The following is a 23,742-nucleotide window of genomic DNA, read 5'->3' as shown; positions in this document are numbered from 1 at the left end:
TTGGCATAAATGTTGTGGGCCGAAGGGCCTGTTCCTCTGCTGTACTGCTCTATGTTCTAAAACATTGATGGACTGAAGGCCCAGGTAATAGAGAAGGGAAGCAGAGCAAACAATATGTCAGGGATGTGGATCTAAAATAAGAGGTGCAAGGGTTATAAGCAAATTGAGAGACTATTATTTTTCCTCACTGTAAGGATATTGGAGGCAGAATCCCTCATTGCATGCACGTTGGAGTACAAGGGATATACAGCACTAAGGATACAAAAACCTGAAAGCACGTACCACCAGGCTCAAGGACAACTTCTATCCCACTGTTATAAGACTATTGAACGATTCCCTGGTATAAGATGGACTCTTGACCTCACAATCTACCTCATTATGACCTTGCACTTTATTGTCTGCCTGCACTGCACTTTCTCTGTAACTGTAACACTTTATTCTGCATACTGCTATTGTTTTACCCTGCACTACCTCAATGCACCATGTCATGAATCGATCTGTATGGCCGGTATGCAAGACAAGTTTTCGTTGTACCTCAGTACATGTGACAATAATAAACCAATTCCAATTCCAAATCCAAAAACAGGTCATTTGGCCCACACAGTCCATGCTCCGATCAAGCCTATATCCCTTTACCTTTGTATACTGGCTACCTCCCCTCTATCTTTCAGAATAGATGAAAGGTCTCAACCCGAAACGTCGACTGTCCATTTCCCTCCATAGAATCTGCTGGACCCGCTGAGTTCCTCCAGCGTTTTGTTTGTTGCTCCAGGTTCCAGTACCTGCTGTCTCTTGTGTCTTCATAAACGCTCAAAGTCAGGTTTCCATTGAGGTTTCAATGACTATCACTGATAGTTTATCAATTGAACACTTTATAAAAACTAGGATTCAAGTAGGAAGCTGCTTACCAAATTATATTTATTGGAATTAAAAATGGAATGACTTCAGAAAAATACTTAACACACAGATCAGTTTGCACTCTCCCATTGTGTCATACGGATTTTCCAATTACACACTGCAGAAACATTTAAGAAATGCATTTATCAACATGTACTATTTGCCCACGTTTTACAAGTCTAATTTTCTTTATCAAAAAAATTACTTGAGTAATTTTCTAACTCATGTGCTCCCTGTCTCTGAACTATCTCCATCATTAATTAATTGTCTGCATAGAATCAATGACACAGCACAGAAGATGAACATTTTGCCTATGCCCAGCTTTGGTGTAGCTATCCAAATAATCCCACCCCCTTACTTTTCCCATAGTCTTGTTATGTTTTTCCTTTCATTTTCTTATTGCAAGTTACTCTTCAGACAATGTACTAAGCGCAGTCTGGCTGGGACAGAGGTCGAGGGCAGAGACCAGTTTGGACTGAAATGAGGAGATATTTCTTTACTGGGAGCTGTAAACCTTTGGAATACTCTACTCCAAATGAGTGTGAATCCTCCTAGTGCTGAGAGAGCATCCAAAATGGATCAGAATGGGGACTGAGCAGGAAGATAGATTTGAAGTACAGGCACATACTGACCACATAATGAGTGGTAGAACAGTTTCAAAGGATCTTGTGACATGTTTCTGCTCCTATTTCTGAAGATTTATCCCATTCTGTAAAAATATTTTTCCTGGTTCTCTTGACAGCAGTTTTCCTTAAATACATTAAATCATCTTTGGTTACAAATTAAGATTTAATCTCAGTTGGAGGTTCCGACCTTGCCAAACTCATGTTCTCTACTATCAGAAGAGGGCTTTCCTCTGGTTAGGATGCCTTGTAATGAACATCAAGTTACAGCTTGACAATCAGATCAAAATTATATTGTAATTGTAAACTGTGGGAGATTTCAACGTTCACCAATGTTTCTGTGAGATTAGATATACGACACCATGTACAAGGTTAGGCTGACAAAGGTTAGAAAAACAAGACTTGGCATTTGTATATGCACATTTCATGACCTCAGTTAAACTTTTTGAGTCACTGTTGTATGTAGAGCAACCAATATGCTCATAGCAAACTCCCAACAACAATGTCAAAAACGCCAGAGATGTCCAAAAGGTTTAGTGATAAAGTTTCATTAGGATGGGGGTTACCTCCATTGCTCTTTCAAAATAATATCTTTGATCTTTTACATCCATCAAAGAGGAAAGTTATAGATTAATGTCTTATCTGAAAGAACAAACTTCCAATAGTACAGCTTTCTCAGTACTGTACTGGGAGTGCCAGCTTGGATTATGTACTAAACTCTCTCTACAATAGGTATTGAGCCATCTCCCACTTCACAAGAACAATTTATAAAAAGGACTTGTGAAAATATTAGCCCCATTTAATATGGTGGCATTTTGCTTTTGCTTTTTTATTTTTAAGTCCCCTTAATGGAAAACAATATTTCCTATTTAAATGAGGCCATTAAGCAGGCCGACAAAATGTATTTCTTGGTTAGGATGCCTACAGACAGTCCAAACTCTGCTCAGCCGTGGCTGACACTGAAAAGCAGACTTAGAGGGAAAAATAAAGTTGAACAATTCTTCTTCCGTTGGACAAACAGAAAGCATAGATGATTATTTTAAAGAAAGATGCCTCTGTTCTTCTGAAGGATACAACTGCCATTGAGCAGGTACTAATATAGTTCTCAAAAGTAGTTTTCAATGTACTTTGTTTCTGAGTCTCTCTTACCACCCTCCCATCCAAGGTTCAACACCAGCATCTCAGATCATCTTCACTGTACACGGGGTTCCGAGTCATCTCAATGCAGGTTGTACAATGCTTTATGAGGGACACAATCCCTCCACAAAGCAGACCTTTTGCAGGCTTCAGGCAGTTGCTCCATGTCAGAAGCTGGCTCTTCACAGTGGCTTTAGTGATTAGATCACAGGTTGATCATGCTGCTGAGGATGGCTCTATTGGACACTGTCTGAAGCACTCACTGGCAGTTAGTAAAGCCACCCTTAAGAATCATGCTTCACTAACTGAAAGCGGCTGAAAGCATTCCTGGCCCTCATCTTATCGTTATATTCCATCATCATTTCTAACTTACTATGCCCGAGTGTCATTCGATTTCCTGCTCTTGTAAACTTCCTCAAAGGTTTCTGTAAATCTTTGGTGTAGTCGTCAAACGCCTCTGTTTGATAGAGTACTTCCCCACGATTGACCCTGCCTGGAGGTGACGATGGAGAGATGGTACTTGCATCATCCAGATCATCTTTCGGCATTTTGTTTCTGGGCGGGATGACCAGACCTTGCTGCATGTTAGCAGCTGCTTGGTCTGCAAGGCGAGTATTGAGGACATAATGGAGACCTGGCACATAGTTTGGCTTGGGACCCAATGCGCTTGCCCTCGTCAGTGGGTCACCGGCCCAGCCATTGCCTGATCTGTCATTCTCATTGATTTTCCTGTTGACGACAGGCAGATTATTGGAGGCACACGGGCTGGTACGTTTGCGTTCCCACAATACCTGAGCTGCGGGAGTGGCTGCCTGAATGCTACTGAGAGGGCTGCTCCCAGACCAACTGCTCGATGGGTTGGAATGGACTGGTTCTGCCAACTTCTCCTTCACGATCTGGCGCTCTGGAGCAATGCTGAGCTTGGACGTGTAATAAGAAAGGTCTTCATCTGCAGAGGAGGAGAATCGATCAATTGGTTTTGACGCAGCATAAAGGCATCGAAACTCATCATCAAATTCTTGGGTTAACTCTCCCGTCAACAGCATGACAAAGTTGAGATGCACCTGCCCAGAAAGCCAGGTAAAGCTGCAAAAGATAACACAGATGGTCAATTTTCTTGCAGTACATGAACCCCTGAAATACTCTGGTCTTTGTTGTCAGACTAGCACATATAGTTGAGGAGAACGGATGGGTCATCTTCTCTGTGGTGTCTCCCACACTGTTTACATTGTTAAATTGGCTTATTATTGTCACACGTAACGAGGTACAGTCAAAACCTTTGTTTTGCATGCCATCCATACAGATCATTTCATCACATCAGTGCATTGAGGTAGTACAAGGGGAATCAATAATGCAGAATAAAGTGTTACAGGTACAGAAAAAGTGCAGTGCAGGCAGACAATAAGGTGTAAGTTCATAATGAGGTAGATTGTGAGGTCAAGAGTCCATCTTATCGTACTAGGGGACCATTCAATAGTTTTATAACAGCAGGATAGAAGCTGTCCTTGCGCCTGGTGGTACGTGTTTTCAGGCTTTTGTATCTTCTGCTCAATAGCAGGGGGGAAAAGAGAGGATGTCCGGGGTGGGTGGGGTCTTTGATTATGTTGGCTGCTTTACCGAGGCAGTGAAAAGTTTAGACAGAGTCCATGGAGGGGAGGCTGATTACTGTGACGTGCTGAGCTGTGTCCATAAGCCTATCTGAAACACAGGAGCACAGGTCAGGAATATCTCTCCCTGTTTCCCTGCAAGAAGCACTCTGACTCCATTTAGCATCTTTGAAAAGCATCAAACATCATATCAAACCTGCCAAACCGTTGCCAAAAAGTCCAAACCGTTTTTCTTTCACTTGGATTAGCAAAGACCAAATGTATCGTTGATCCTAGACAAAGGCTGAGACTAGTGATCATCTGCAGAGTTCATGCCAATACAGATTGGGTGCGCAAATGGTCTGTTTTTGTGCTAATTTTAAATATTGCTTTGCAACAGCTCTGAGGGGTTCACCTAATTAGCACTCACAAAGCCGACAATAATTGGGCTCCACAGTGGCAGCTGCAGGAGGCTGGCAGTCAGCAGGCATCCTGACCAAGAAAGCCACTTTGCCAGCATGAGTTAATGGCCTTGTTTATGAAGGGAAATTTTGCTTTCAATTAATTGCATTTTAAAAACGAGAAACGTAAAAGCAAAATGTGATGAACTAGGTTGACACATCCACAGGCCTCTCTCTTTTAAAGATTAGTTCTTGGGGAGTGGGTGAAGTAAACAATCTGCTGGAGAAATTCAGCAGGTCGATCAGCATCTGTGGGGGGGGGGGGCGGGGAAGGAATTGTTAACACTTTGGGCTGGAACACTGCATCAGGACTGAGAGTGGGGAGGGGTGCTGGTGATACTGTTCAGGCTGCATTTACTGCTTATCCTCAGTTTTCCTGAGAAGATGGTGATAGATCTTCAATGTCAAAGTCAAGTTTATTGTCAGATGCACAAGTCCATGTGTGCACAGGTGCAATGAAAAACTTACTTGCAGCAGCATCACAGGCACAGGGCATCAGATAAGCAGCATTCCCAAGAAAAACGTAAATTAAACATAAATTACACACAATTCTTACAAGAAAGAACACAATTAGAACAATAAAAAAGGCCACTTTAGTACAAAGTAATCAAAGTGGTCACAGTGTTGCTAAACCGTAGTGATTAGGGTTTTGCCATTTGGTTCTTGAACCTGAAAAAAATGTCTGCATTTCTGCAGCATCCTTCACATGGTGTTCCAAAGCATTGAAGTCTTTTCTGAAGTATCGTCATTGTTAAAGCATAGGAAAAGCATTGTCAATTTTCAAAGAGCAATACCCCACAAAGAGAACCAAGTCAATCTGTTTCAGTGATAGAGGTTAAGGGATAAACATTAGATATTTATTTATTAGTCACATGTACATCGAAACACAGTGAAATGCGTCTTTTTGTGTTACTGTGCTGGGGGCAGCTCGCAAGTGTCGCCACTCTTCCAGCGCCAACATAGCATGCCCTTAACTTCCTAACCTGTATGTCTTTGGAACGTGGGAGGAAACTGGAGCACCCGGAGGAAACCCACGCAGACATGGAGAGAACGTACAAACTCCTTACAGACAGCAGCGGAATTAAACCTGGGTCGCTGGCGCTGTAATAGCGTTACACTAACCGCTGCACTACCATGCCGCTTAGGCAGGAAGATCGGGCAAATTCTTCCAGAACTTTGCACAGTATGTGACTGGTATGCAGAACAGACCAGGAAGCAGTCAGAACGGGGTGGTGGGGATGGGTAAACAGACTCTGGCACACTAATTAATCAGTTGGGTTCCTGGTGCATCTGAAGATTAACAGAAAATGCTAGGAATACTCAGCTGGTCAGGCTGCGTCTGTGGGAAGGGAAGCAGAATCAACATTTCAGGTCAGAGCAACACACGAGATGCTGGAGGAACTCAGCGGGTCAGGCAGCATCTATGGAGGAAAATGGACAGTCGATCTTTCGGGTGGAGACCCTTCATCTGAGCATCTCGACCCATAACGTCGACTGTCCATTTTCCTCCACAGAGGCTGCTCGACCCACTGAGTTCCTCCAGCAGATTGTTTGTTGCTCCAGATTCCAGCATCTGCAGTCTCTTGTGTCTCTCTGTGAGGTCAGTGACCTTTGTCAGAACCGAGTCTCAGACCTGAAGTATTAACTCTGTTTCCCTTCCCACAGCTGCGGCTTGACCTTCTGAGTTTTTCCAGCATTTTCTGTTTCTGTTTCAGATTTCCAGCATCTGTATTTTTTTAAATTTTTGACAAATAACCAGGTTTGGTAAACTCAGATTTCCAATTTGCATAAGCTCCGACTGGCTACCCCAGGACCATGACCACAGCCAGATGTACAGCACGCATACATCACACCTGATCAACCTTACAACAATCCAACACTGATCAGTTTTTGAAGGTGCTTTTTGCAGCTGGGATCACTGTTTGCCTTCAGCACGCAACAGAGAATACAGGGAGGTGAGAAATCATTAAAATGATTTCAAAATTTAAATCCTCTGCTGGATTTGGAATGATTTCCTTGTAAATACAAGGAAATGAATGTTATGAGCCTTGAGGCAGAGATGAGAAGCAGCAAAATCCTCTCCCCGGATTGATTCCAATCAGCATACATCACCCAGTTTACATCAAATCAGCACTTACTCCTGGACGTACAGTCCGAATAACATGAATGCTAAATATTCTTGATTTGCAGTTCCTGGTGCCTTAACCACTCCCTCTGCCTCAAATCCCTATCACCAGACTACTTTTGCTTGTCTTGTGGGTTTGATTGGCAAACATCAGTTTTCATTGGCACAGGAGACAGACACGAGATAACTAGGAAGGGAAGGCAGGGTGGGGTTTGAGGGGGGCCAAAGTGTTTGAGAAAAGTATAGGAGATTTTTTCTTTAATTTTCTAAATGCAGTGAATTGCTGTGATCAAGAACGTGTTGCCTGGAAGCAGAAATTTTCAAAAAGAGAATTGAACGTTGTGGGGCTAAGGTAAAGTGGAACTAATTGGATTTCTTTTCAAAGAGCCAGTGCAGGGAGCTGGGGCTGAAATGACTCTTCCTCTGATATACCACTGAATGATGCAAGAGCAATTAATTTGACTCAGTGCCTGGATCAACCCAGCTGTATACAATGGTCAATAGACAAAAGTCAAATTACAGATCAATGTTGTGTAGGAAAACACTTTACCATTTGTCTCTCAGGCCACCAATAGATCTGTCAGGTATTTTCAGCATCTTGTTTTTTTAACCTTATCGTAAACTTCGTTTCTGTAGAATGCAAGTTTTTTGCTGCCTATTTTCTTTAAATTGCAGGTGGAGTTGAAGGCTTGGGAGGATTCGGGTGTGTGACACAGGAAAGAAGATAAGTCAGCATGTGTCACTGCACCCTCAGGGCACTGAAAGCCACCTGCAGATCAGCACGATCCTCAGGCCAGTGACTCCTTCAAGTAAACAAAATGAAGCACAGGAAGGACATGTTCACCCTCCCAAGCCTGCTCCCCCCTTCCCCTCCCCATCTGCTTCTGGTTCTATCTGCCATTCACCTCTCTCCGAATCGCTTCCATCCTCACCTTCCTCACATCAGATTTCAGCGCTGGTCGCCCTTGGTGTTCCTCCTTGGTAATTGGTTTATTAATGTCACATGTACTGAGATACAGTGAAATTCTTTGTTTTGTTTGCCATCCGTACAGATCATTCCAGACATTAAGTACATCCGGGTAATAGAAAAGGAAAACAATAACAGAATGCAGAACCAAGTGTCACAGTTACAGAGAAAGTGCAGTGCAGGCAGACAATAAGGTGCAAGGCCATGACGTGGTAGATCAGGAGTTCATCTTTATTGTACAAGAGGTTAGAGGTGCCCAACAGATACAATAGGTGAGATGGAGTCAACTCAATCTGCCCTGCCACCAGGATAAATTAATAAACCACAGATGTTCCATAAAATGGAAAGAGCACAGAAAAGATTTATGAGGATGTTGCTAGGACTAGAGAGCCTGAGTTATTGGGAGAGGTTGGCCAGGCTTGGTCTTTATTCCTTGGAATGTAGGAGAATGAGCAGTGACCTTACAGAGGTGTTTAAAATTATGAGAGGCGTAGATAAGGTGGTCGGTAACAGTCTTTTCCCCAGGGTAGGGGAGTCCAAAACTAGGGGGCATGAGTGTAGTGTGAGAGGGGAAAGGTTTAAAAGGGACCTGAGGGGCAACTTTTTCACGCAGAGGGTGGTGAGTATATGGAACGAGCTGCCAGAGGAAGTGGGTGAGGCAGGTTCAACAGGATCATTTAAGAAGCACTTGGATAGGTACATGGAGGGGCGGGGCTTGGAGGGACATGGGCCGAACGCAGGAAATTGGGACCAGCTGGGTGGGCAATGAAGTCGGCATGGACTGGTTGGGCCGAAGGGCCTGTATCTGTGCTGAATTGCTCTACGACTTATAGCATTCCACATGATCCACAATTAATCCGGAATTAGCTCACTGAGGAATCCCACTTTAACACCATTCATGATCGAACTGCTTGTCCCATCACCTTCTCTTGACTTATACCATTACTCCTTTCAATCACTTTTCTTCCCTATCACAGACCTTCCTTTCATTCCCTCCCTTTCTCCCCATTTTCCTAAACTTGCTTTATCTTTAATTTTTTTTCAGTTCTAACTTACTTCCTCTCTCCACAGATGCTGCCTGACCTGCTGAGTGTTTCCAGCATTTTCTGTTTTTATTCTAGTTTACTGGTATTTGTCTTTTTTTATTTTCAAAAACATATGCAAGGGGTTGTTTTTTGATCCTAACATGTGCTGCACAGTTCTGTCCAACCACCCAGCTTTCTCAGTCATTTCTCCCACTGCTTTTTGTTGGATCTTGCTGTGCTAAAACTGGCTGCCCCTTTTTCTACCCTACAGTGATTGCTCCTCAAAAAATTATCCTGCTTTGGGATGGTTGTGAAAGGCGCTACATGAAGGTGGGTTCTTCCTTTGCAGCGAAGGGGAGTCATAGTTATACAGCACGGGAACAGGCCCTTCAGCCCAACTGGTCCATGCCAACTAAGATGCCCCAACCAAGCTAGTCCCATTTGCCAGCGTTTGGCCCACAACCTTCTGAACCTTTCCTGTCCATGTACCTGTCCAACTGTCTTTTAAAAGTTGTTATTGAACCTGCGTTTGGCCCATATCCCTCCAGGCCCCGCCCCTCCATGTACTTATCCAAGTGCTTCTTAAATGATACTATTGTACCTGCCTCTGGCAGCTCACTCCACATACATAACACCCTTTGTGTAAAAGAGTTGCCCCACAACTTCCTATTAAATCTCTCCCCTCTCACCTTAAACCTCTGCCCTCCAGTTCTTTTTAAATTTTTTAAATTTTATTCACAGCGTGGTAACAGGCCCTTCTGGCCCAACGAGTCCAGACCGCCCACTTTAAACCCAAATTAACCTACCCATATGTCTTTGCAATGTGGGAGGAAACCGGAGCACCCAGAGGAAACCTACGCAGACACAGGAGAACATACAAACTACTTACAGACAGTGACGGGAATCGAACCCCGATTGCTGGCGCTGTAATAGCGTCGCACTAACTGCTATGCTACCATGCTGCCCAAACCTATGCCCTCTAGTTCTTAATTCCCCAACCCTGGGGAGAAAGACTGTACGTATTCCCCCTGTCTATGCCCCTCATGATTTTATACATGAGTGGTGTCCTCCCCTGCATCTGAGTTTGTGAGCGTCCTCAGCAAACATTGTTGACATCTCCATGAAAACCAAGAGGCTAAGACACAACCAAGTGCAGCAGTGAGACTTCCCTCCCCCCCCCTCAACTCGCTGTCCTCTCCCACTGACACCATTGCCCACAGCCAAAGGTTGAGCTTTGGAATGGGCGACTTTGCTTACCTCAGTACCATACTGGGAAATGAGTTCAACCAAGGAGAGGCTAGCTGGCACGAAGGAACTGTAATAATTCGCTGCTAAAATCAACCAGGATTTCTGAACTTCCAATTCTGTCTCCCGAACAACAATCAGGGATTTAGGGAGTCCTGGTATCCCATCATATTGTCCCTCCATTAACCTACCTTGTCTCAACCAGTAACAACAAGTCAGTGGGTCAACTACCAACAGCTTGTACTTAATACTTCTGTGCTCCAATTACTTTAAGAATTAATTGCATTAGATGTTAATCCAAGGCTAAAAGAAAAGCTTGCATTTATCTCACAATTTTCATCTCCCTTTCAGAGCACACCAAATATTCCCAATGGAGTATTTTTAAAATGTGGTCACTGCGTGAATTGTGGGATCACCTGTACCCTTCCAAACCATCACTTGTTTTTTTAGTCATGGGTTTTCTGTTCAACCTTGACCTTCATGTGCCCTTGGCACGTTGGAGTTTCCAGTCTGAGAATGCTTTCTGTTTGTGGTTAATTAGCTCCTGGATCTCTTGGTCATTTGCATTAAATTTATCTCCATGTAGAGAAACCAAGACACTCTTCACAGATGCTAATTATGGCAGACTCCAGCACTGTCATTGCAAATTCTCTGTGTCTCGTGCTGGATATGAATCGTTGACTGAGGAGAGGTTTCTTTACAGGAATTTGAGACATTCGCAACTGATTTTCTTACGATAGTGTTTCTGTTACTGCTGTTGTTTTGGGGGTAGTCTTCACTCTTCTCAATTTTCTTATGCAATATCGAATCTCAATCTAACAAGCTTCCTGCAAGATTGAAGCTATTACATGGGACAAATGGTTAACTGCTCAAACTCAATCGCTTTCACCGCAGAACCAAGGTCACCTCAAGTCATGACTGAAGGAAACGAGAAGATAAGCCTTACACAAAACAGAAGAACTCCACCAATCTGCCCCTGATTGACTGAGGAAAAGAGTGCATAAAAAACAAGACCCCAAACCCAGCCCAAAGCTCACTGGGTAGGAATGTCCTTGTCCTTATGTACACTTCTGGGACATAGACTACCGACAGCAGAGGCCTCAAAGCACTGGAAAGGTACCACCAATGCTGTTTCCACAAAACCCTCCATATTCATTGGCAGGGTAAACGAACCAACATTAGTGTATGCTCCCAGGCTGACGGTCCAAGCATTGCACTGTTAAGTACACTGGGAGGCTCCAATGGGCTGGCCATATCATTCAAGAGCCCAGCACCAGACTACAGAAATGTACACTCTGTTCTGACCTCCATCGCCAGGAGGATGTAATGATTCAAGGATGTTGGAAGAATGTTACATCCCCACTGACTCAAGGGGATCCCTGGCCCATGACCTGTCAAAGTGGATAAGGAACATTCGGGACGGCACTGAGATCATCAAGAATATGTAGAAGCCCAGCCCAACATCCCACCTACTGTCCCATCTGTGGTAGAGTCTACGGCTCCCAAATTGGACTCAATCGGCCCCTCAGAACTGGATGGGAAGCTCTTTGGCCTCTGAGGTGCCGACACTAAGGGACTGCCTAAGAAACAGACCACTGAAGGAAACACAGCAGCCATTTTGAGCACAGTTAGTTCCCAAAATTCTCTGGAAATACAAGAGACTGCAGATGTTGGGATCTGGAGCAACAAAGAAGATGCTGGAGGAACTCAGCAGGTCGAGCAGCATCTGGGGAGGGAAATGTGCAGTTGAAATTTTGGGTCAAGATCCTACATCTGCTCGACCCAAAACGTCAACTGCCCATTTCCCTCCACGGATGCTGCCTGACCCACTGAGTTCCTCCAGCATCTTGTTTGTTGTCTCGAATTTCTCTGCCTAGTCTAAGTATCATTGGGAAGATGCCAAGACATCTTTCTGTAGGGTCTAGGTGGAATGAAACACTGCCTCAGATCTGCAAGAGCTCAGTCTGAGATGCGTGGGAGAGGGTGGGGGCATGTGGTGTCTTGAATGGAGAAAATTGATGTAAGAGACTTTGAACTGATGCAGGTTATGCACTCTGTCAGTGCTGGGAGCTAATGAGTAGCTCAATGCCTGAACCAATGGAACAGCAGCATATGTGGGACATCTCCAGTCCAATTAAACATCCCAAGGTGTTTCACTGATGCATGGTAACCAACTGATAGAAAACCAAGGAAGGCTACACCAGGACTGGTGACGGAGTGCTGGAGCAACAAAATCGGCAGAGCAGCTTTGCAGAGAGGTTGAGAGGTTTAGGAAGATATTAGGGAGCTTGGGGTGGTGACGTGGTCACCGCTGGTGGAGCAAAGGTATTGGAGGGAGCGCCAGAGGCTGGAACTGGACGTATGTAGAGTCCTTCACAGACTGTCGGGCTGGGGGCAGTTACTGACAACTAGGGGCTGAGGCCATGGAAGGAGGTTGCTGAGGCTCAGTCGTTCTCAATGGTCATAAGGGTGGAGGATTGGGAAAGCCTGGGACAGTCCTGGGAATGTTCGGATGCTTGGAGCTGAGGTTGATGCATAGGGAGCATATGTTAAAATGGAAATCATTGTGGCAGGATAGATGTGATGGTCTGGCAGCAATTGAAGTCACTCTCAATGTTTACCTGTACGAACCAGCCACCACTTGCTCCAGGTCAATTATCAGAAACTTTTCCAGGACCTGACCATTAAATTTCTTCCCCGACTTTGTACAGTAGGTATCTCCCACCACACTCCGGATCCGCATGTTCTAGAGAGAGAAGAACAAAACAACAGTATGTTTACTTGGCTATGAGCAGAGAGATTACTGAGCCAGCAATACTCAGTACAATGGACTGTGAATCGGATTTGGTATAATCTAGGGCGGTGAATATGATTACCCATTGCTGAACGGGTTCAGAACCAGTCACTGTCCTGGTGAAAAGACTCACAAGCTCTGTGGATTGGAGTAACCAATGCCAATTAAGCATTATAATGAGTGACCTTGTACCAGAACAACTTACATTTAAATAGTGCCCTTAATGTTGTAAAAGGGGCCAAGACTTCTCACAGTGGAGGAGGTTGGTTGGACAGCTGTGGGTTTTAGAGGTGTGCCTTACAGTGGAAAGGGATTGTCACAGAAGGAATGTGACGGAACCAAGAACACAGCCCCATTATCAAAGGTGAGAGTAGCCAATAAGAAGTTCATAGAGTCTTGTTCTGATGAGTTGAGTGAGGTTGTACTTCATGCAACCTCACAGATGTTCACAATACCCGATATTTCCGTTTACTGGAGGGGTGTTAACACAATGTTGGCCATTGGATGTTAGCATTTCAGAGGCCAAAGAGCTTCTCCGCACCCATCACTCAGTGCACTCTAGAGCACCAACAAAGCAGCCAGAGGACTGGATCCTTCCAGCAGGAGCTTAAGGTGATCCTGACTTTAATATCATAACATGGCTGAGTGTTTCCCCAGGCTGAGGAGTCTAGAACCAGAGGTCACAGTCGCAGAATGAAGGTCTGAGGGGAGGACAAACTCCTTCACCCCGAGGGTGGTGAACCTCCACCCTGGGAAACTATTGAGTGCATCCAGGACAGAGATTGATGGATTTGTGGATACTAATAGAATCAAGGGATGTGGGGATAGTGCAGGGAAATGGTGCTGAGGTCAAAGATCAGCCAAGTTCTTGATGAATGCCAACTTCCCTTCAACCATTCAAGTTTTTCACTGTACCTCAGAATAAGTGACAATAATAAACCAATACCAATACATTTGATTCTTGAACCAACCGGCAAAACCCTAATCACTACAGTTTTGCAACACTTTGATCACTTTGCACTAAAATGGACTTTGTGTTTTGTTTGTTCTAATTGTGTTCTATCTTGTAAAAATTGTGTATAATTTATCTTTAATTTATGTTTTTCTTGTGAATGCTGCTTATCTGACGCTATGTGCCTGTGATGCTGCTGCAATAAGATTTTCATTGCTCCTGTGCACACATGTACTTGTGCAGATGATAATAAACTTGGCTTTGACTTTGACAATACAAAAGCCTGAAAGCACGTACCACCAGGCTCAAGGATGGCTTCTATCCCACTTAGAAGACTATTGAATGGTCCCCTAGTATGATAAGATGGACTCTTGACCTCACAATCTACCTCGTTATGACCTTGCGCCTTATTGTCTGCCTGCACTGCACTTCCTCTGTAACTGTAACACTATATTCTGCATTCTGCTATTATACCTTGTACTACCTCAATGCACTGATGTAATGAATTGATCTGTACAATCGGTAGGCAAGACAAGTTTTTCACTGTACCTCAGTACATGTGACAATAAAAGACCAATTTACCAATTTTAAAAATTGGCAATGGATAATGTAACACTGACCTTTAGCCTTCATGTAACTATAGGGCTGAAACATCAGGAATTACATTTTGGTCCAGCTATAACAACTCTGGTAAGAGTGCATCTGGAGTACCGTTGGGCCAGGAAAGCTTGGTAACCCAGAAGTGCATGGTGGGTCAATGGACGCCTCATGCACAGCCCCCTTTTGCAAAACAGCACTGTGTAGTAAATCCAAGACACACGTGCAATAGAATCGGCCTCATGCACCAAGGCCGTTCCTCTAACCACCCCGTCACTCTGCCGTTGCAGAATAAGTGGGAAGGATCTGGCTGCAGTTAACAGGAGATTGTAAGGCTGTGGAGAGGGAAAAATATCAGCACCTTGTCCTAGTCAGAACTGGAGGCCCTAAGCAGACTTGCAGCACGAAATAGGTGGAGAAGGTAAAGGGGACCTAACTGCTGGTGGCTCTGAGGGCTCCACTAACCCGAATCTTGTTAGGCACCTGTCCCAGAGGTTACATTGATGAACGTCATATTGTAAAGGCTTATTTCTGCTTGTTTTAATAGATACTGGGCATGTATATGCAAATTACTTTGGCAAAAAAACAAAATATTTGCCCTGCCACCACCAGCTGCCTACACACCTGACTGATTTAACACCATATGCAAACTGGGAAACAATGATAGAGCTTTTGTTCAATCCCTCTACGAAAACACTGGTGTACAAATACACTGTGCTATGCAAAAGAATTTATACCTGTCTGTAGTTCTGGCACCACACCTTGAAAGGGATGTACTTGCCTTGGAATGTGTGCAATGTTATACTTGATTGAGGTTTATAGGATCTAACGTAAAAGTGGATGGGGTAGGTTGCTGGTTTCTGCCGGTGAAGCATATCTAAGGTCCATAAACCTTCAGGATTAAAGCCAGGGCATTCAGAAAACACAGCTTTGCACACTAATTGATAGAACTACGGAACACACTCCAACAGAGGGCACTTGGTGCCAGTTATAGAAACATAGAAAACCTACAGCACAATTCAGGCCCTTCAGCCCACAAAGCTGTGCCGAACATGTCCCTACCCCAGAAATTACTAGGCTTACCCATAGCCCTCTATTTTTCTCAGCTCCATGTACCTATCCAACAGTCTCTTAAAAGACCTTATCGTATCCGCCTCCACCACCATTGCCGGCAGCCCATTCCACACACTCACCACTTTCTGAGTAAAAAACTTATCCCTGACATCTCCTCTGTACCTACTCCCCAGCACCTTAAACCTGTGTCCTCTTGTGGCAACCATTTCAGCCCTGGGAAAAAGCCTCTGACTATCCACACAACCAATGCCTCTCATCGTCTTATACACTTCTATCAAGTCACCCCTCATCCTCCGTCACTCCAAGGAGAATCTGAGGTTGGTATATTTTTGTTAGCCATGTGCTAGGTTACAGGTCAGCCCTGATCTCAGCAAATGAAAGGCTCGAGGGGTTCCTATGATGCTGTCTGTCAGATCTTATCCAAAGATCCAGAGATCAGCAGGCAACATGAGACTCTTGCTAAGGGAAGGATGTCACTTTTTAAAAGATCCCCCACCACTCACTTGCACAAGGCAGCCAAATCAGTGGGACTTACATTAACATGATCCTTTTGGATGTCAAGTTCATCGCACATTGATATAAAATGCTCCAGGTTACTTTCATCCAACAATAGGTAGACTGGGACTCCTCGTTTATTAGAAGCTTCCAGCAGATCACAGAGTATATCGACATCAGTGAACAAATCCATCACAATCGCAATGAGCTGTGGACAATGGAAAGGTGAGACAACGTTATATTTTTGTATGTTCTGTTTCTCCTGGTAAAAAAAATTACTGGTAAAAGTATCTTCTGCAGTGCATCCAACACTGAAGTTTTAATAAAGGTTTCTGAACAGTTTCCAACTATCTATCTGGAACAAAATGTTAGTGGGCCTGTCAGTTCAAAAACAGGGGAACAATGATAAGACAACTGCAACAATGTGGAGAAAATGTTCTCAAAACTACTGAGTGAGTTTTATGCTCATTGAGGCAGGAGGATGATCACAGAAATGAAAATAGGTCTCTGAGCCCGCTGAGTTTCTGCCACAATTTCCCCTTGTGCCCCGCACCTACCATGTCCCATTTCTTCCCAAAATATGTTTCTGCTTCTCCCCATGACCTTTTCTAAGAATGCATTAGTGCAACTCAAATGGTGGTTTGTAGCTTTCTGACCAAAATAACGGACTGTCAAAGAATTTTTTTTGTCTTCTTTTGATCATTTTTTTTCTCTTCACTGTCTTTTTCTCTTCTACGTGCCTGTGATGCTGCTGCAAGCAAGTTTTTCACTGGACCTGTACCTCACTGCACTTGTGCACATGACAATGAACTCATGGAGACACAAGGCACTGCAGATGTTGGAATCTGGAATAACAAACAATCTGCCTGAGGAACTCAGCAGGTCCAGCAGCATCTGTGGGGGGGAAGGAATTGTCAATGTTTTGGGTCAAAACCCTGCATCAGGTCCTGACAATTCGATAATTCCTTTCCTCCCACAGATGCTGCATGACCCACTGAGTTTTTCCAGCAGATTGTTTGTTGTTTGACAATAAACTCAACTTGAATCACCCACTTAGCCTCTTATTCCCACCAAGCCTCTCAACTTCCAACATGTCTGTTGCTGAACCCTTCAATTGTCACCCTCAGACATGAAGAATGCAATGATCCATTGGGCTTCCACTCACCCAAAACTCTGCTCAAAATCCTCTCCCAAAACTGATCACCCCAAATTCTCATCCTCACCAAACTACACTGGCTCCCAGTCTTGTGACACAAACCTTCTTTGATCCTGGTTAAAATTCCCTTCCTGACTCCACCTTTCACAAACCCTGTTCCTCTGACTGTGACTGATGACACGTTGTTGGATGTCAGGTCCTTAATCACCAAACACCATCTTTAAACTTCTCCAACCTCTCTCCCTCCAAGATCATCAGTAAAACCCCCATCTCTATCTCTCACACCAAACACTGGGCTGCACCATTAGCCAACTAACCCCAACCCAACTAAAGTTCAATAAAGTAACTTACTAAGAAACTAGGGTTTATTTGATGCAACACACAAAGTGCTGGAGGAACTCAGCGGGTCAGCCAGCATCTGTGGAGGGAAGTGTACAGTCGACGTTTCGGGTCTGGACTGATGAAGGGTGAAGGGTTCCAGGTGAAGGGTTCCGGGTGAAGGGTCTCAGCCTGAAACGTCGACAGTCCATTTCCCTCCACAGATGCTGCCTGACCTGCTGAGTTCCTCCAGCTCCTTTGTGTGTCGCTCCAGATTGCAGCATCTGCAGTCTCTTGTGTCTCCAGGGGTTTTTTCTGGTGCCCACAAGCACCATTCTTTCTGACATTGCCAAATGCTGCCTCACTGTTCTGCGGCTACGTAATCCCTTTCACTACACTGTCTTCAGAACAACTCAGGAGCCTGCCCTCCGAACAAACCATCCATTGTATTGTAATTCATAACCACTACAATTGTATTGTAATTCCTCTGGCTCTCCCCTAGTTTAAAGAAACATGATGAACAAACTAGTAATATGACTTTGAAATGTGAGAGGCAGTGCTGAGAAATTCAAATCATCCCACAAGTTGATAGGACTTTTCTAATGTCACGGCCAAAACTATTCAAACAGAAGTATGTATGAGGAAAGATTTTTGAATACCGTATGTCACACGCTTTTGTCAATGTCAGTGTACAGGGGAATTTCCAACCAAGCTGAATTTCTGGAATAGTTGGTCTACAGTTTAATGTATGCCCAGAATTTGCAACTCGATTTTCCAAAGGTGTGAAGTGGTGATCTGGAATGCATCCACTGAGAGAGCAGTGAAAGCAGATTTCACAAACACCACTATAGTTGTTCTGGTGAAGGTGCTCCCAGACCGCAATTGGGCATAGAGTTCCAGGTTTAGACTGCGAAAACTTATCGAGCAAGAACCTTGATGTTATAGTGAGCTTATGCCATTGTAACCCCTTTCAAAAGATGGGCTGAATGGGCTCATTCGTGGTAACAACTGCGCCCTGGTGATGAGGTGGCACGTGGTTAATACCATTGCCACACAGCTCCAGCAGTCCGGGTTCAATCCCAACCTCAGCTGCTGTCTGTGTGGAGTTTGCACGTTCTCCCTACAACCCTGTGGGCTTCCTCCGGGTGCTCCTGGTTCCTCCCACATCCTGAAGGTGATTGGTTAATTGGTCACTATAAGTTGCCCCTTCGTGGTATTGGTTTATTATTGTCACATGTACCGAGATACAGTGAAAAGCTTTTGTTTGTGTGGATCCAGACAGATCATTCCGTACATAAGTACATCGAGGTATTACAAAAGGAAAACAGAATACAGAATATAGTGACAGACAGGAGACACAAGAGACTGCAGATGCTGGAATCTGGAGCAACACGCAAGATGCTGGAGGAACTCAGCAGGTCAGGCAGCATCTATGTAGAAACATGGACAGTGGACCTTTCATGTTGAGACCCTTCATGTGGACCCCTCTGCAAGGGGAACCCTTCATCTTCATGCAGAATAAAGTGTTACAGTTACAGAGAAAGTGCAGCGCAGGCAGACAAATAAAGTGCAAGGGCCTCAGTGAGGTAGACTGGGAGATCAAGAGTTCATCTTTCAGCATATGAGAGGTCCCTTCAAGGGTCCGTACAACAGCGGGATAGCAGCCGTCCTTGAACCTGGTGGGTCGTGCTCTCAAGCTTTTGTATCTTCTGCCCGATGGGAGAGGAGAAAATGACCGGGGTGGGGGTTAGTGCAGATTAATGGCGAGGTAAATAATTACAGGGGCACTGATAGGCCTAGTGGGGGGAATAAAGAGAGGGGGAATGGGACAGGTGAGAGCCAACATGAACCCGATGGGCCGAATAGCCCTGTGCGTCATTACAAGAATCCAGGCCACACTGGGATCTGGCTTGGGCGCTATATAAATGCAAACCTTCCTGCTCTCAGGTGCACCTACCGTTCTGGCTTCGTTCAGTAGGCTCCGGATGGTGTCTTTGATGCTGTGGCTCCTGTCTCTCTGGAAGATGATCTGGGACTCGGAGGGCAGGCAGACGGCCCTCGGGGGTTTGGCCCAGCCCAGGTCGAGGAGCGGAGCCTCCGAGTCGGTCTGGGCGGGGAAGTAGGTGGCCGAGGTCAGCTCGGACAGCTCGTCCCCCTCGCAGAGGCTCTGGCGGCTGCCCCTCTCGCGGAGCTCCGCCGTGGGGCCCGGCAGCCTGGCCGCTCCGCTCCGGCTGATGTAGGCGATCTCCAGCTGGGACAGGAAACCCAGCTCCCTCTCGTCGGTCAGCGCCCGTCGGTAACCGGAGACCCCGGACTCCAGCAGCGCGTCGGTGGCCAACCTGGCCGCCTCGCTGTGACTGAGCTCCAGCGCGGAGCTCTGCCTCCAGGGACACTTCACCTCCTCCAGCCTCTGGCACAGTTTGCCCAGCGGTTTGCGGGACGTGGGCTTTTGGAACAGGGTCCCATCGAAATTGCCATTCACGTTCATCATTCCCTCCAGGGAAAAAGTACCTCCCGATACCTCCAGCTCTCCTCCCAGACCAGCAACAAGTGACCTTCCACTTCCTCTACAGGTGAGCAGCCTGTTACCTGTCTGAGCGTCTCCAGTTGCCAGCAGCTCCACCAGTGGCCGTGAGCTACACCGAGCCCCACCTATACCTGTTACCCGAGCAGCCAATAACAGCTCAACCACAGATCCAAAGCACAGCAGAGGACAGTCCTCCAGCTCCTCCAGTTCCAAGTATGAATCAGTTTAGAGAGGGTGCAGTTCCAACGCACAGGTGTAAGGAGGCGCAGAGAGTAGTCACATCCCGGTCCATCACAGGCACAGCCCTCCCCACCACTGACAGCACCTACAGGAGGCGCTGCCTCAAGAAGGCGGCATCTATCATCAAGGATCCCCCACCATTCGGGCCGCGCCCTCTTCTCGCTGCTACCATCGGGCAGGAGGTACAGAAGCCTGAAGTCCCCACACCACCAGGTTCAGGAACAGCTACTTTCCTACAAACATCAGGTTCTTGAACCGACCTGCACAACCCCAACCCTACCTCAGCAACGGAACACTATGGACCACCTCTTGCACTACCTTGGACTTGTTCCTGATTGTGTCTGTTATTTGCACTAAGGTCTTATTTTTGCACAGACCTTTTTTTCTTTCTCTCTTCACTGTCTTGTATAATTTATATTGTGTGTAGTCTGTCCCTACGTGCCTGTGATACTGCTGCAAGCAAGTTTTTCATTGTACCTGTACCTCACCATACTTGTGCACATGACAATAAACTCGACTCGATTCACAAGGATGTTGCTGGAACTGGAAGGCTTGAGTTATGAGGGGAGGCTGGATAGGCTGGGACCTTTATCCCTGGAGTGTAGGAGGCTGAGGGGTGACCTTATAGAGGTTTATAAAATCGTGAGGGACAGAGATGAGGTGGACGGACACAATCTTTTTCCCAGCGTCGGGGAGTCTAAAACTAGAGGGCACAGGTTTAAGGTGAAAGGGGAGAGAGTTAAAGGGGACCTGAGGGGCAAGTTTTTTTACAGAGAGTGGTGGTATATAGGGTAATACAGCATGGAAACAGGCCCTTTGGCCCAACTGGTTCATGCCGACCAAGTTGCCTACCCAGCACATGGCCCATATCCCTCTAAACCTTTCCTATCCATGTACCTGTTATATTGAAATTGTACCCGCCTCTACCACTTCCTCGGGCAGCTTGTTCCATCTACCCACCACCACTGTGCGAAAAAGACTCCCCTACCAGAGAACATGGCAGAGGTGGGTACAATTAAAATGTTTTAAAGACATTTGGACGGGTACATGGACAGGCAAGGTTTAGAGGGAAATGGGCCAAATGCAGGTAAATGGGGCTAGCTCAGGTCGGCATGGATGAGTTGGGCCAAAGGGCCAGTTTCCATGCTGTATAGCTCTCTGACCAGCTGTGCCCACTGCAGGGCTTTTTAATTTCATTTTTGGGATCAGTGTACCATTGGCAAGACCAGCATTTAGTGCCCATCCCTTGTTGCCCTTGAAGGCGGTGGTGAGCTGCCAAGAGATGCATCTCTTCCCACAAGCTGACAGGACCTTTCTAATGTCACAGCCAAAACTATTCAGAGGAAGGTATGCATGACAGGAGACCTTTGAATACAATATGTCACATGCATTTATTAATATCAGCATACAGGGGAGTTCCCAACCAAGCTGAATTGGTAAATCAGTAAATTAGTTTAATATTGTCACATGTATCGAGTGAAAACTTTGTCTTGAATGCCACCCATATAGATCATTTCATCACATTAGTACATCGAGGTAGTACAAGGGTAAACAATAACAGAATGCAGAATAAAGTGTTACAGTTATAGAGAAAGTGCAGTGCAGGCAGACAATAAGGTGCAAGGCCAAGACGAGATGGATTGTGAGATCAAGAGTCCATTTTACCGTACTAGGGAACCGTTCCGTAGTCTTATAACAGTGGGATAGCAGCTGTCCTTGAGCCTGGTGGTACATGCTTTCTGGCTTTTGTGGGAGATTTCTGGTTGCAACAGTTGGTCTGCAATTCAATCCATGCCCAGAATTTGCAAATTGACTTGTCCAAGGGGTGAAGTTGTGATCTGGAATGTGTCCGCTGAGAGAACAGTGAAAGCAGATTTAACCAAAAATGCTGCAGTCCTTCTGGTGAAGGTGCTCCCACTCTGCAGCTGAGTCCAGAGTTCCAGGTTTAGACCCTAAACTAACCTCGAGGATATAAATGGTTAAATGGAGAAATAAAACTTCCAGAGGAAAAATACAGTCATCAAAACATATTGAGCAATGTTGATGTTTTACCCTACTGACTTAATATAAATATTGTAGGTGAATGTAACAATATACTTAGTATAATGAGCAAAGACAATGCAATGATCTGCATTGTATGACTGCATACTTTATGTATATATCTTTGGGAAAATGAATCTACAATTATGTAGAACCTTGGTGAGACTGAGATGAGAGTAGTGTGTGTAATTTTGGTCTCTTACTAACAAAAAAGGATGCATGCATATGAATTGGGTGCAGAAGTTGTCTATGACCACTTAGGGCTGCTTCACCGTTCAATAAGATCATGGCCCATTGATTGTAACCTCATCTCTACATTTCCATCTACCTCCTGTAACCTTTAGCCCCTTGCTTATCAAGAATCTATCTCCCTCTGTTTTAGAAATATCCAAAGGCTCTTCTACTGTTCTTTGAGGAAGAGGGTTCCAAAGACTCACGATCCAATGAGGAAAAAATGTTTGTCTCATCTGTCTTAAATGGGTGACCCCTTATTTTTAAACAGTTAACTCGAAATAAGACTCTTGAATGGACCTCTTATACGCTAAAGGTGAACTCTTGATTTCTCAATCTACCTTGTCAATAGCCCTTGCACTTTAATTATCTGCCTGCACTGCACTTTCTCTGTAACAGTAACACTATATTCTGCATTCTGTTATTGTTTTTCCCTTGTTCTACCTCAATGTACTTACGTAAGGAATGATCTGACTGGATGGTATGCAAAACAAAAGTTTTTCACTGTATCTCAGTACATGTGACAATAATAAACCAATTACCAAATTACCAATTATTTCTAGATCCTCCCACAAGAGGAAGCATCCTCTCCACATTCACCTGTCAACATGCCCTCAGGAATTTGCTAGAGGGAGCCTAGCAGATGTTTGTAATGTATATAAATGACCTGGATGAAAACATAGATGGGTGGGCAGTAAGTTGACAGACAATACAAAGATTGATAGTGTTGTGGATAGTGTAGAAGATTACCAAAGGATACAGCGGGATATAGATCAGTTGCAGATACGGGCAGAGAAATGGCAGATGGAGTTTAATCCGGCCAAATGTGAGGTGTTGCACTTTGAGAGATCAAATACAAAGGGACAGTATACAGTTAATGGCAGGACCCTTAACAGTGTTGATGTACAGAGGGATCTTGGGGTCCAAGCCCATAGGTCCCTGAAAATGACTGCACAGGTTGATAGGGTGGTAAAGAAGGCATATGGCCTGCTTGTCTGTATTAGTCAAGGCATTGAGTTCAAGAGACTATAAGTTATGTTGCAGCCTTATAAAACTCAGGTTAGGCTGCAGCTGGAGTATTGCATTCAGTTCTGGTCGTCCCATTATAGGAAAGATGTGGAGGCTTTGGAGAGAGTGCGGGAGAGGTTTTACCAGGATGCTGCCTGGATTAGACGGCATGTGCAAGGAGATTATAAGGCAAGGAGAGGTCGGACAAACTTGGGTTGTTTTCTCTGGAGTGGTAGAAGCTGAG

General features: G+C 45.0%; 1 protein-coding gene across 1 annotated transcript; it reads right to left on the bottom strand.

The window, feature by feature from the left end:
• Positions 1-897: 897 nt before the first annotated feature.
• fam83c (family with sequence similarity 83 member C) lies at positions 898-20,148 on the bottom strand. The gene is made up of 4 exons (XM_052030976.1): positions 19,410-20,148; positions 16,019-16,186; positions 12,688-12,812; positions 898-3,743 (listed from the first exon to the last, which is right to left on the bottom strand). Exons 1-4 carry the CDS (start codon positions 19,941-19,943, stop codon positions 2,942-2,944), a joined length of 1,629 nt encoding a protein of 542 aa, XP_051886936.1. The 5' UTR covers positions 19,944-20,148; the 3' UTR covers positions 898-2,941.
• Between the last annotated feature and the right edge of the window lie 3,594 nt (positions 20,149-23,742).

Source organism: Pristis pectinata, chromosome 16 (assembly GCF_009764475.1).
Source record: "Pristis pectinata isolate sPriPec2 chromosome 16, sPriPec2.1.pri, whole genome shotgun sequence".
NCBI classification, from domain to species: Eukaryota; Metazoa; Chordata; class Chondrichthyes; order Rhinopristiformes; family Pristidae; genus Pristis; species Pristis pectinata.
This window is presented reverse-complemented; position numbering and strand designations above follow the sequence as displayed.